Source organism: Nicotiana attenuata, chromosome 1 (genome assembly GCF_001879085.1).
Source record: "Nicotiana attenuata strain UT chromosome 1, NIATTr2, whole genome shotgun sequence".
Classification (NCBI taxonomy): Eukaryota; Viridiplantae; Streptophyta; class Magnoliopsida; order Solanales; family Solanaceae; genus Nicotiana; species Nicotiana attenuata.
Genome location: NC_031989.1, coordinates 3257320 through 3272648, shown reverse-complemented (window position 1 = coordinate 3272648; position 15329 = coordinate 3257320). Strand labels below are relative to the sequence as shown.

The 15329-nt window shown below is 37.0% G+C and overlaps 1 protein-coding gene across 1 annotated transcript; it reads left to right on the top strand.

Moving 5' to 3' along the window:
* On the top strand, positions 510–4829 carry LOC109239790 (probable E3 ubiquitin-protein ligase RNF217). Its single transcript, XM_019406386.1, has 3 exons — positions 510–1178; positions 3338–3409; positions 4490–4829. Exons 1-3 carry the CDS (start codon positions 553–555, stop codon positions 4626–4628), a joined length of 837 nt encoding a protein of 278 aa, XP_019261931.1. The 5' UTR covers positions 510–552; the 3' UTR covers positions 4629–4829.

Sequence of the window (15329 nt, the reverse complement as noted above, 5' to 3'; positions counted from 1 at the left end):
AACGGAGTCGGGTTGGATATGGTACGGGTCGAAATCGAATAATCCAAAAATAAATAAATTATCTGATGCGACTTATATTTTATACGGATAAACAACAACAATAACAACAACAACATCCCAGTATAATTCCACAAGTGGGATCTGGGGAGACTAATATGTACGCAGACCTTACCCCTACCCCGAGGGGCAGAGAGGCTGTTTCCAGGAGACCCTCGGCTCAAGAAAGCAAGTAAGCAACAAGAGACAATATATTAGTACTATCAATAGAGTCATAATAAAATAACATAATATACATACCATAAAATAACACAAAATAGCAGCAGTATAACAATATAGGAAATACGATATTTTATACGGATAAAAAATGAGTTAACGGACGGATAATTTAAATATCCATATTATCCATGACATATTGAATATGTTCAACCTATTTTCTAAAAATTCATTATCCAACTTCATTTTTTAATATTGGCTAAAACTGTTTTTCTTTATCCATTTTGCCACACTATTCCAAAGTAACAAAAAAAATCGAACACTTGATTCACACTGATCATGGGAAACACACCGCAAAAGCTAGGAAAAAATCATTCAGAAAAAAACCAAGAACACGAATTACAAGTGACAGAATTACCAAATGAACCTCAAAATCTCACCTGCGAAATTTGTATCGAGCCTATATTGCTACCCAACACAAATTTCAAGAACCAAAATCTCTGTGTTCATCCATTCTGTACCGACTGTATCATTAAGTATATCACTATCAAGCTTGAGGACAACATCGGCAACATTCCATGTCCCTCTCTGAATTGTAACCAGCTTTTGGACCCCATATCCTGTCGGAATCTCGTTGATCCCCAGCTGTTTGTTAAATGGTGTGACGTGTTGTGTGAGTCTGCAATATTAGGGTTGGCGCGGTGTTACTGCCCAAATCAGAATTGTTCGGCTTTGATTTTGGATGAGTGCGGTGGGAATGCGAAGCGATCGAAGTGTCCAAATTGCAAGAGGTTATTTTGCTTTAAGTGCAAGCTTCCATGGCACGCTGGGTTACGCTGTGGGGAACTTAGGCATAGAAACGACGTAGCTTTTCGTGTGCTTGCTAAGCATAATAATTGGAAGAGGTGTCCTCAGTGTCGCTACTTCGTTGAACGTATTCAAGGTTGCAACTTTGTCCGTTGCAGGTTAGTTTGCTGTTTCCTCTCCTCTTTCTTTTTTTAAGTATAAATTCTCTGTATTCTTTGCTTACGGTTATATGTTAATAGAGATATATGAAAACTCTCATGTTTAATTGGGATGGATTACAACTTCTAGGGATAGGATTAGGGAGTGTTAAAATCCTATTGTGGGCTTTCTACGATACTCATCCGGATACAGCTTGTTTGGATGAATGTTATGTATCATTTCATAATGTATCGTATACTATTGTATTGTATCGTTGTGATATATACAATGTTTGGATAGATTATGTTATTTTCCGTCGTTTCATGATATTATGCACCAATAATATGAAGCATAAACTTGCAATATTATAAAGAAAACATAAGGTAGGAGGTATAATTATTATATATATATAAAAGGTAGGGTAAATGATAAAATGATATTATTTAATAATATGGAAGAGCAAGGTGAGAGGAAAAAATAAGGAAACGATGTGACCACACCAAATCGGTCGTTCCATAAAGTGGCACTTTTCGTCGTTACGTAACGACGGATTTAACACGATACAATAAACTTTAAATAACAATCAAAACAAACATTGTATTTAATGTAACGATGCGATACAATACAACAGGTAACAACCATCAAAACAAGCTTTGGGTACCTGAAGCCAAATGATTAAACAAAAAAAACTGGGAGAGAGAAAAGGACTTGGGTGAAACAATCATGCAAATAGTTGGTGTTGAATTGAAATGGGGCGAAATAGAGCAGAAGTTTGGGATTGAGGCGCAGGTGATTGATTGATAAACTCTAGGAAAGTAATTGTGGACAGCACAGTAAAGGCAGGATTACATTTATAACCAAAAGAGAGAGGGAAAAAATGTAATTTTAATCCCTCCCCTGCATCCAAGACTCTCTGGAGTGAGGACTAAAAAGCTGTTGTTTGGTACCAGAATCGTTAGCTATCTTTCACTATAAACCTAGTCAGTAAATTTTTTAAGACCAGTATTTCTTCCTCGTGGCGTTTCAGTATCTGCCTAGCCGACTTGAAAATGGTGCAATATCGATTATTTGAATCAGGAATTGCATATTTCTATATTTTCATAAATAGGGATGAACTGCTAATATGCTGCTGATTGGTGAGCTTCAAAATAATCTAGCAATTATAGACGTTCTACATACAATGTTTGTCTACAGGTACGAAGGGTACAAGGAGTTGCCTGTGGAAGCACTCTATAGTTTCTGAGCGTACTTGTACATCTCTAATATGAGCCGAAGAATTATCTTATAGATGATTAATATGAGCTAAAATTACCTAATATATCTCTAATGCCACTTAATTCGATAAGATGCCCAGCATTCTCAGACCTCAGTTTCCACTAATATGAGATTTTAGTTGCTATATATTTTTCTTTGTTGGCATTAATAGGTGTTGAGCATATCGACTGTTATAGGGAAGACGAACTGGGCATACGGACAACAAAGCATTTGAATCCCCTAAACTAGATCATGTATCTATATGTTGATCTACCTAATTAAGCCTTTCTAATGGTCCAATCAATTTTTTCCTGTAGTAGCCACACCTTTTCTTCACAAGTTTTTCAAGTACTTGGCTCCAACTGAATGCTTCTTTCCTCACCACTTTACATGTTTACTTTTCAACTATGTTCACTTCTCCGTACAAGTTTATCCGCGGAATAAACATGGGAGAAGTCAGCAGCCATGAACGCTGAACATGGGATTTCATGTGAGAAACCACAAAAGGAAAAAAGAAAAGAAGAGCCTATGAATCCAAATAAATGATATGGGAGGAAAAGAAGTTGCTCATTATATATATATATATATATATATATATATATATATATATATATATATATATATAAATATACCAGGTTTATGACATAAGTTATCAGCTCTTCTCATGATTTAATATACTCTCCTATGCATATCTTCCATTCTTCTGGTTTTGTTCAGGTCTGAGGCCTTATAAAGGAAGCAGACCTTGAAAAAGATATATATTGATTGATAATTGTCACACTTGTGCTTTGTTAAAAAATTGCACTCTTTCTGGAATTCAAAAAATTACTACTAACTCTTTTGATATTAAACCATAAGAAGTGGAGAAAGATTTCAAGATTCAAGTGTGTTACTTTAATCGGATTCTCTTCTCATCTGGATGTAGGTGTGATGCCTATTTCTGCTACAACTGTGGAAGACGAGCTAATGGGCACTCGTGTGATTATTGTAATTCTAGGTGCTTCAATTTGCCATTCCTTTTGTTATTATCCTACTTTTCTTTTTCATCTTTTTGAAGGTTTATAAACTAGACTAGTGTATACATTTATTACTTTGAGGTTCAGTGATAAATATCAGAATATTTGCTCGTTGTGTGCACTTGAGGCAGAGAAAACAGCATAAACAGAAACCACAAGGAAGTTTGTACAGATAGAATAAGAAGTTTTGAATGTTTCCATAAACCTCATCACCTATTTCAAATCTTGATACAAAATCTCCTTTTCCCACCACAACACCAGCCATGTCACAACCTGTATAAACATCCTGATATTCATCATGATATGTTTGCTGAATCAGAGGCGGACGCAACATGTGTTCCATAAGTTCAGATGAATCCAGCATTTTTTCTACTGAACTTACATATATAGGTGAAGAATCGCTAAATGTCAATCAATATAAATTCTGGATCCATAATTTCAAAATTGCAATGAATTCAGTGGTTTCTACTATGTTGATCTGCCAAAATTAGTCTTGTTAATAATCCAATCAATATTTCACTGGAGTAGCCAGACCTTTTCTTCACATGTTTTTCAAGTTTTCGGCTCTAATTGAATGCTTATTTCCTCACCAATTGAAATGTTTACTTTTCAACTGTGTTTACTTTTACGCACAAGTTTATCCTGTTACTTGATTGTGTTTACTTTCCTTCGCGAAATAAACATGGGAGAAGTTAGCAGCTATGAATGTTGAAGCCAAATAAATGATTTGGGAGGAAAAGAAGTTGCTCATTAGATTATTTTTTTAATATACCAGGTTTATGACATAAGATATCAGCTTATTAGATGCTTAATTTGTGTGTATTCTAATTCCTCTCATGATTCTGCTATTTGTGTTTCGTATCATGATTTAATGTACTCTCCTATGCATATCTTCCATTCTTCTGGGTTTTTTCAGTTCTGAGAACTTATAAAGGAAGCATGCATTGAAATAGATATATGTTGTTTGAATTTTGATTGATAATAAACCATAAGTGGAGAAAGGGTTCAACTTTCAGGTGTGTTACTATAAATAATCTAATTTTCTTTTCATCTGGGTGTAGGTGTGGTGCCCTTTCTTGCTACAACTGCAACAGACGAGTTAATGGATACTCGTGTGATTGTGTTTATCGGTTCTTCAAAATTACCATATGTTTTCTGGTTGCTTTTGTTATTATCCTACTTCTCTTTTTCCCCTTGTAGAAGGTTTAAAAACTAGACTTGTGTATACATTTATTACTTTGAGGTTCAGTGATAAATATTAGAATTGTGTATACATTTATGCTCGTTGTGTGCACTTGAGGCAGAGAAAACAGCATGAACAAGAAAATTAGAAACCACAAGGAAGTTTGTACAGATGGAACCTACTATAAACTCTGCTAATGTTCCAGCTGCTTTATTTTATCAAAGGTGAAATTGTGAATGTTCTGATAAACCTCATTACCTAATTCAGATCTTGTTACATAATCTCCTTTCCCGCTATAACACCAGCCATGTCACAACCTGCACAAATATCCTGATATTCTTGTGCAATGAATACAGTGGTAAGAACATAAAATTAACCTATCAAGTTTAAATTCTGATCCGCCTCTGGTTGTTAATAGGCTCTTACATGTAGTTTTTAGTTTACAAAAATCGTGCTCCCTGCAGGCTGCAAGTGATGGTCCTCCTCTCTAAGCTATTTTAAGGCTGGGAATGATTCTTGAGCTTGTGATCATAAGTACGGGTGGCAAAATGTTTAAAAGAAAAGAGTTTTTGGTAACAAATGTGAATATGACCATAACAACCAAAAATAGTTTTTACATCCTAAGAAGCCTATGGTGTCTGAATGGATCTAGACTCTAGATCTCCAAACAAAACAGCACATCTAGTTACATAGCTTCTGAATCAACAACTAGCTTTTTCTAGCTCTCCTTTTTCCATACAATGTCTCCAATCTGTCTACAATCTCTTTTAATTTGTTCATATACAAGGTTTATGTTTATATTTACTTCCCTAAAGATTTTCCAGTTTCTTGCTTGCCAAGTGTAGCACAACATGGCTCCCAATACAACAACTATGTCCTTTTGGACTTGGCTCCATCGTCTCCTTTTTTATCCATTCAATCACCTTACTTGTTTCACTGTTCTGAATTTTGATGCCCATCCAGCTGCTCAGCTTTTCCCTTAGATATGCTATCCACTTGCATTGTCCAAAGAAATAAGTCTGTGTCTTCAACTGTGTCTGATCACATAGGCAGCAGTGTTGATCATCTACTTGAAACTGTAGTCTCTGTATTCTTTCCTTGGTTAGCAGCTTGTTTTGACATGCCAACTACACTATAAATCTTTGTTTAGGAAGCATAAGCTAGGGGCCCAGCATATGTTGATAGCTTCTAGACATGGAATATTCTCCTGTTTTGGACAGCAGATATTTATCTCCTTGATACCATCCTGCAATTTGAACTTTGAGGGAGTTCAATTTCTTCCAATACCAGTTGCAGTCTCCTGTTGGAGTGTGTTCCCATATGTTTTCCTTGTCCTTCATGTATATACTATTAACCCATTTTACCCCTAGAATGTCTTTCTTTCTAGCTAATTGCCGTAATAGTTTATCAACAGCAGTAATGTTCCATTTACAGCAGCCTTTGATGCTTAAACCTCTATACTGCTTTGGAATACGAACCCTATCCCATGCTACAAGGTTAACCTTCCTTTTGTCCTCAGTAGCACTTGCACCCCATAGGAAGTCTCTGTATTTCTTATAACTTGCAAAAAAAGAAAATAGCTAACCATTCATATTATCCACTAAAAAATGGGTTGGATAATGAACTTATTAAAAACAGGTCAAATATGGATAAGAATGTGACGGCCCAAAGGGTCATCACCTGTTTTCTTATTCATTCAGTGCTTCCGAGGTCTTGAAAACCTCATTTAGAGTCGCCTCAATTTGCGTGCGCAGTCCGGGCGCGTAGCCGGAAAGTCTAAATATGAAATTCTGTGAAAAATACTAAGTTTTGATATTAAAATGAATAAATTTGACTTCGGTCAATATTTTGGGTAAACGGACCCGGACCCGTGATTTGACGGTCCCGGAGGGTCCGTAGGAAAATATGGGACTTGGGCATATGCCCGGAATCGAATTCCGAGGTCCCAAGCCCGAGAAATGAATTTTTGAGTAAATTATTTTTCTGAAATTGTTAAGGAAAAATAGAAATGATATTTGATTAGAATGTGTTGGTATCGGGCCCGTATTTTGGTTCCAACGTCCGGTACAGGTCTTATATATGATGTAAGATGTTTCTGTAAAGTTTGGTTAAATCGGACGTCGTTTGACGTGTTTCGGACTTGAAATCCTAAATGTGGAACTTGATGAAGTTTTGGAAAAATTCTTTGAATTTGAGGTTTAATTTGTTGATAATGATGTTATTTAGGCGATTTGATCGCTCGGATAAGTTTGTATGATGTGGTTGAGTTAGTTCATGTGTTTGGTTAGGAGCCCCGAGAGCTCGGGTGTGATTCGGATGTGTTTCGGCATGGTTCCAACCTTAGAGATGTTGCAGAAATGACTGCTGTTGGCTTTCCGGTGCTTTCCTCTATGCAATCGCATAAGAGGGGCCGCGATTGCATAGAGAAAACTTGAGGGGGTTTACAAATCCTTCTATGCGATCGCATTCTCCTCTCCGCGATTGCGATGTATAAAGCCAGCTTTCATTATTTTCCTTCTATGCGATCGCGTGTTATCGTCCGCGATCGCAGTGCTCAGAAACTCTACTCTATGCGATCGCAACCTTATGTACGCGATCGCAGTGCACAGCAGGCCTTACCCTATGCGATCGCAATCTCCTTCCAGCGATCGCGATGAACAAAATTCGCCCAGTTATTTTAATTCTTCAAAACAGAATGCAAACGAGATTTTCATAACACTTCTCAAACTCTTTCTTCTCCAAAGTTCTAGGTCGACCATTGAAGCATCCTTTCACCATTAACTCTTGAGTTAGTAATTTTTAACTCGTTTTCTTCATTTTCCATCAGTATCTATTGAATTCCTAGGCCTAAAACATGTAATTTAAGGTAGAAATTGGGAATTTGGGTAGAATTAGGGCTTTTTGATTTTTCTTGATTTAGACCTCGTTTTGGGGTCGAATTTGGAAATAAATTATATATTCGGGCTCGGTGGTGAATGGTGTATTTATTTTGGCCGAACTCGTATTTGACCAAGCGGCCGGTCGATTTTGAGTTTTTGGAAAAAATGATGGAAAAGCTATAATTAGGCATTGGGTTCGTATTGTTTAGCATTTATTGATGTATTGAAGTCATTATTGTATAGATACAATCGATTTGGAGCCGAATTCGAAAGGAAAGGCGGTTATTGAGGATTGAATTGGCCGTGGAAGTTTGAGGTAAGTGTTTGGTCTAACCTTAGCTTGAGGGATTAGGAGTTGAGTCCTATTTGCTATGTGGTAATTGTCGAGTACGACGTATAGGCATGGTGACGAGTATCTATATGTTGGTGTCTAGCATGACCGTGAGTCTTTAAATTATGAATATCTTGATTTCGTAGTAATTCTCTTGCCTTGGTGATGATTCCTATTGGTTGTGAAAAGCTTGTGAAAAGAAATTGTGACCCATGAACATCGAGGAGCGTTGGCTCAAGTTATATTACAATTGTGAACGTATATGAAATGGTTGAACCCTTTGGAGCATTGGCTCAAGTGGTAGAGTGAGTTATGAAATAAAAGTGAAAGGAAGAGAAAGAGTATTTAAATTGCTCCCTTGCCGGGATATTGTTGCTTATTGATTATTTCCCTTGCCGGGGCGTTTAGATTATTGATGTTGTACCCTTGCCGGGATTTAATTGTTTAATTGTGTTCCCTTGCCAGGATTTCTATTATTATTTTGTTTATTCCCTTGCCCCTTGTTTGTGATTGTTGTTTGGGTGAGGAAGAGTGTAAAGCACGAAGGGCGATGCCGTGCATTGTTTGTTTATTATGAGAAAAGAGTGTAAAGCACGAAGGGTGATGTCGTGCCGCACGATGTACCATTCTGTGCCAATTCTATTGATTATATGTGAGGAAAGAGAGTAAAAGCACGAAGGGTGATGCCGTGCACATTTTATTATTCTAATTGCTTGGTGAGGACGAGAGTAAAAGCACGAAGGGTGATGCCGTGCACTTGTCTTTGATTTTCCTGATTTTTGCAGATAATTGAGTCATGTTGTCCTTTACTTCTATTTATTGATTTTATTGTTGTTATCGGTTCAAGTGCATTAATTGTCTTATTCCACTATTACTGTGATTCTTTGTGTTGACATTTTCCTTTATTGTGTTACTTGTTATTATTAGCTCGAGGCATCCTTGCGCAACAGAATGCTTTGAAATTATGCTATAATTGCTACAGCTTTATGTGATTTAATTGCTACTTGACATTTAGCATACTAAATATTAAATTGCCTATTTGCTCCTTAAAGTCCATAATTAATTGCTACTTGTCTTTACTTATTTTTTTCTTCAGTGAGTCATAATTATTGTATACTTGTTGTCTTATGAATTCGTATAAATTGTTGCGTTTGTTGGAGTAAATTTCATGTGGAAGAACTGTTGTTTTAATGAAATGGGAGCGGGTCATACGCCTACCACGAGATTTAATAAAATGGGAGCGGGTGGTACGCCTACCACGAGATTTAATGAAATGGGAGCGGGTGGTACGCCTACCACGAGATTTAATGAAATGGGAGCGGGTGGTACGCCTACCACGAGATCTAATGAAATGGGAGCGGGTGGTACGCCTACCATGAGATATAATAAAATGGGATCGGGTTGCACGTGTGCAACAAGATGTGAAAAGAAAGTGAAATCTGCCTTTGTTTTCCTTATTCTTGCTAGTGGTTTGATTTTATTCCTTTATGGTACTCTTGATATTCTGTTTTACCTGTTATTCCCCGAAGCATGTTTCCCCCTCCCATCCTTACTTGCTTATTCCTGTTTTACTTTCCGTTGTACATTATATAACTGCACAGGTCTATGTGGTAGTCCTGTCTAGCCTCGTCACTACTTCGCCGAGGTTAGGCTAGGCACTTACCAGCACATGGGGTCGGTTGTGCTGATACTACACTCTATGCTCTTTTGCATAGATCCAGGTCCCGGACAGAAGCAGTAGTTCGGGAGCCATTCTTCAGTCCACCGAGACTCCGAGGTAGCCTTGCACGCATCCGCAGGCCCGTCTCCTCTATCTTATATTCATTCTGTTATCTCATGTTTTCGAGACAAACAGTGTTATATTTCTTCCAAACGATTGTATTTAGTACTCTCAGTAGTCCGTGAATGTTGTGACACCAGTTATTGGGTAGAGGCACATGTTGATTTCCGCATTTTGTTCAGCTTATATAATTTAAGTCTTCCGCTTTAATTTCATATTCCGCTGTTATTTAAATATTTATCGCTTGTTGTTATGAATGATAAAAAGGATTTAAAATAAAGGAATTAGGAGTTTATGATTTGTGGCTTGCCTAGCTTCTACGAGTAGGCGCCATCACGATCCCCGAGGATGGAAAATTCGGGTCGTGACAAAGAACCTTATTATCCATTTAGAAAATGGATAAATAATGGGTTTAACTTTTACATTTGTAAAACCTCAAATTTGGGTTCCTCAAGTTTGGGAGACTAGGAATTCTCCCAAAAGTGATCATTAACCCTTTTTTTCTATCCGTATTAAATATGGGTCGGTTCGACTAATATATCCGTTTTTCATTACCCGTTTTCGACCAGTCCCATATATGGGTATCTAACGGGCCGGGTCAGCGCGTTCCTGGACCGGCCCAGAACGGTTAAAACCGGAACCAGCCCGGATCGGTACAAGGGGGCGGGTTGGGCTGGGTTAACGGGGTAGGGGGTGTGGTCCGTTCACATTTTGTCAACCGGTTAACCGAACCGGTCAAACTCGATCTACGTAAATTACTGTTCAACCGGTTAACCGACCCGGTTTAAAAGCTATATTTCATTTTTATTTTATTTATTTTATAAGGTTTTAGAGTCTAAGGCAATGCAAAACCTTTGAATTTACTCTTTTTTCGTTAATTTACTTGTTAAATGTAAACCTTTCAATTTGTTAGTTTGAATTTTGAAATAAAAGTAGAACTTGCTAAGTGCAATTTTTTTTCCATCTTCATTGTATTTTTTATATTTTTACTTTATATTAATATAAATTACAATAGTTATACAAAATACAAAAAAAATAAAAAAAACACTAACCCGGCCCGGCCCGACCCCTTGTACCCGTAACCCTTACGGTTCATTTTTTACCTAGATGAACCCGAACCCGTTAAACCGGTTAAGCCCCAAACCGTAACCGGCCCGGACCACAACCCGTACGGTTACTAATTTTCCCTACCCAGCCCGGCCCGGCCCACCCGTTAGACATCCATAGTCCCATATCCGACCCGATCCGCCCGTTTGCCACCCTAATCATAAGTAAAAATAATACTCACAGGAAAATCCAAAGGGATAATGGGTCGTTGGCATTCAGAACTTGAAATCAATAGGATCAAGGCTGCAGCTTGGACTTGAACAAGTAGGACCATGTTCTTCATACATCCAAACCTTTTGCAATTGTCTCGTTACACGGTTCTGTTCTCCAAGCAAAAACTTCATCTTTTATAGGAGAGACGACTTGAACTGCACTATGTCTAAGACAATATTTTTTTTAAAATGGGGACAATTTTAGATATTCTTTCTATAGGGAATTGAAGAAAAAGATGAGAAAAAACAATAATGAGAATCAAATTTCACTATGAAAGTCTCCTGCTAAATTGCTAATACTACTCTTAGAGTAGAAGCCTGATTATTTCACAGAAATAAAATTCCTATCACGTTAGTTATAATATCCTAAGAAGACGGCTCAATGGATCTCGTGGCTTAAGGCGAAACTATATTGAGAGGCCCTTAAATTTATTTTATAAAATATTTACAGTAACAACAAAATTTACTTTCTAAAATAAATTATAAATAACCTAATACAATATATCGAATTACACTAAAAGAAAACCGGTGCATGAATGCTTTTTGTGTTCATGCAGTTTGAGAAAATATTGTAAAAGAAAGTCATTATGTTATTGCTACATATAACTTAATTCCTATATAAAAAGGATAAAATTAAAATTGAAGACCAAAGCAAATATACTAATTAATTAGTAAAGATCATAATTTGTGAATTTATTGATATAAAATAACCTCAGTTAAATAACAGAAAAATATATTGTAACACTTATCTTTATACTAATTATTTATATAATTTATATAATATATAATAATAATAATAATAATAATTTAAAATAATTTTGGGACCTTCAAAATTTGGGGGTCTATGGCGATGCCTCACTGCCCAAACCTTTAGAGCCGCCCCTATCGAAAGATGCTTACCGATACGTCACTATTTTTACGTTCAATAGAGGAAACTTTTTATTTAAATATGAAATTAATAAGAGGAAATAAATAATTCAATTTTTGTCATAATCCTCGCTTTTCCAACAAAGAAAAAAAGTTCTTTAACTCCTAGGAGTCCTCTTCCCGGGTCCTATAAAGTTGTTATTGTATATGATATTTAAATTTGCATAACTTAATTAATAAGAATTAAATAATACTACTCCTATATATACGTTTAAAACTTGTTATGATGTTCCAGAAAAGTCCGGCTAACTTGGAAAAGAAGGCATATAAGGGCGATGTGCACAAATAGCCACTAACAGCACCTGTCTTTATTTTAAAGCCAGTGTTTTAAATGTCTTTAGTCTTTAGCCACTGGTTTAATAAACTTATACCTGACTGGACGAAAATACCCTTCTGCTATAACTTATACCTACGCTAACATAACGAGCAGCAGCAGCGCAAAAGCACTTCACTGTGATCGTCGAAATTGAAGAAAATTCTCTTCCGATTTCAAAAATTCAACATTCTCATCCAAAAATCGACATAGATTTACAGTAAGTTAAACTTTTATGTGTTTCTATTGATTTTTATTTCGATATAGTTATACTCTTTCCGCTATTGATTTTTATACAGTAAGTAGAAATTTGATTTTTTTTGTATTTCTGGATTGATAAAGTTAAGGACATCGCCTCCTATGATAATTCTATAAAAATTGAGCACATAATATTAAGGACATAGTGTCCTCATTTTGCAAATTGAATTGAAAAAGTTAAGGACACAATGTCCTTAACTTTGTTGCTGCTCTTCTGTATATTAAGGACATACTGTCAAAGTTTTGCAAATTGTATTGAAAAAGTAAAGGACACTAAGTCTTGAAGTTTGAGTTTCAAATTGAAAAAGTTAATGACATTTGGTCCTTAACTTACACTTATTAGTTAAAACGTTAAGGACACGTAGTCCTTAAGTTTGAATTACAGATTGAATAGTTAAGGACATGAGTCCTTAAGTTTGACTTGCAGGTTCAAAAGTTAAGGACAGGAAGTCCTTAAGTTTTCCTTGCAGGTTCAAAAGTTAAGGACAGGAAGTCCTTAAGTTTGAATTTCAGGTTCAAAAGTTAAGGACAGGAAGTCCTTAAGTTTTACTTGCAGGTTCAAAAGTTAAGGACAGGAAGTCTTTAAGTTTGAATTATAGGTTGAAAAGTTAAGGACATGAGTCCTTAAGTTTGACTTGAAGGTTCAAAAGTTAAGGACATGCAATCCTTAAGTTTGATTTCCAAGTTCAAAAGTTAAGGACAGGCAGTCCTTAAGTTTCAATTACAGGTTCAAAAGTTAAGGACAGGCAGTCCTTAACTTTGAATTTCAAGTTCAAATGTTAAGGACACTTGGTCCATAACTTGGTCCTGAACTTACAGTACCTGTTCTTAATTATACAAGGATTGCTTTATAAAATATGTCCTGAGTTTCCCATTCTCTTGACATGCAGGATGGAAAGAATATGCATTATAGTTGCTTTTAATGGTAGATGGACTGAAGACTATAAATATCTTGATCATCAAACAAAGCTTGTTCTAGTACCTGAGTCAATTTGGTTTGAAGATTTCATTTAACAGATCTTTGAGGTTATTGAATTGGATAGACACAAGTTTGAAGCAGTGATATAGTTTGACATCAACCTTGGAACAAGCAAAGGAATGCTTGTATCCAAAGACTTAGATCTTCACACATGTATAGAGTTACTAAAAACTCATTCACTCTTCAAGGGCTGTCGTTTTATTGTTGATATTTCGGAAAGAGTTTTTGGATCAACAAGCAACGAACATGTCAACACAGAAACTCAACATGACAATCAAAACAAATGCCAACAGATAATGGAAATAGATATGGTTGAAGCTCAAGCAATAACTGAAGAGGTGCTTCAAACACATGTCAACAGAGAAACTCAACATGATAATCAAGACAAATGCCAACAGATAATGGAAATAGACATGGTTGAACGTCACGACCCTAGTTCACCGACTGTGAACATGTCATGACGGCACCTAGTCCCCACGACCAGGTAAGCCTAATATTGCGGAAATATAATAATTGCGGAAAAATAGAGGAAACCAAATTAAATACTAAAAGAAACTGTACTAAATGCCGCTCGGCATGTACAACTCAATATCACGAGTTTCAAACAATCCCCAAAACCCGAAAACTCACGGGCAACACAGGCTACAGAAGCAAAAAATAAAGGCTCCAAACTCCAGAATATCTAACAACCGGAAGAAGAAAAACTAAGTACTAGAGATAGAGTGAGAGGGAGACTCGTCGGTCCGGACACAGCAGATCTACCTCGAAGTCTCCGTAGTCCTCCTGCCTCACTGATAGTGCTCCTGGGTAGAGGTACCTGGATGATCTGCACATGAAAAAAAAAACATGCGCAGGAAGGGCATGAGTACACCACAGCGGTACTCAGTAAGTGCCAAGCCTAACCTCGGTTGGGTAGTGACGAGGAAGGTCAGGGCCATACTGAGACAAAATACAGTAATAACAATAATTAACGGTATGATAATCTGACAGAAATAATAAATACAGCAGTGAAATAAGGCAGGTCAACGAGACAATAACAACCACAAAAGAACAGAGCAAACACAGAGTAAATACAACTCAATACCAATGATAACAATGAGGGTCTCCCAGGATACCGTCCTGTAGCCCTTTCCTCAACTGTCTAGTGGATCTCCCGGGATACCGTCCCGTAGTCCAACTCGTATACCAAACCGAAGGATCTTCCGGGATACCGTCCCGTAGTCCAACNCTATTTTGAAAGTATTTTGCACATATAAAAAATATAGGGAAAAATTGGGTATCAACAACTTCCTCTATGAACGATACGATCACAGCAGATCTTATCGTATTTTTCATGACGAATTCTCCATCACTTCCTTAGGCTGGATTCACCGCAGGGTTTTTGTGTTCATCGTCTGCTTCTTGGGTATGATAGTATTCCCGATCCAAGGGGATAGAATCCACACCAAACTGGCCATGGTAACCAAACCTTGATGCACCGTCCCGTAGTCCAACTATAAAAATGCAGGGGGATCTATCGGGAATCTACCCCGCAGTACCAAGTAAAAGTGCAGGGGGATCTACCGGGAATCGAACCCGCAGTCCCAAGTAAACAACCAAGGGGGGGGGGGGGGAGCTACCGGAATCCCACATCCATAGTCCCAATGTAAATGCGCAACCACAGCCAGAAACAAACCAAGGAATAAAGCACGAAAGACAGAGCAACAGATAGAATTAGCCTAGCATGCTTCACGTAGTACAGTCAAACAACTTAAGCAATTAGGTTGTTAAGTCAGCTAAACATGCTTTCCAAATCTAGCACAAGTATGATTTCAAGTAGGATAAGGCAAGTAGTAAAGAAAGCTAAATATCAACAACTTAAGTGAAAACCGGATTTTCATCAATCGGCTCAAGTACGCGCTCGTCATCTCACGTACAAGGCACTCAAATATC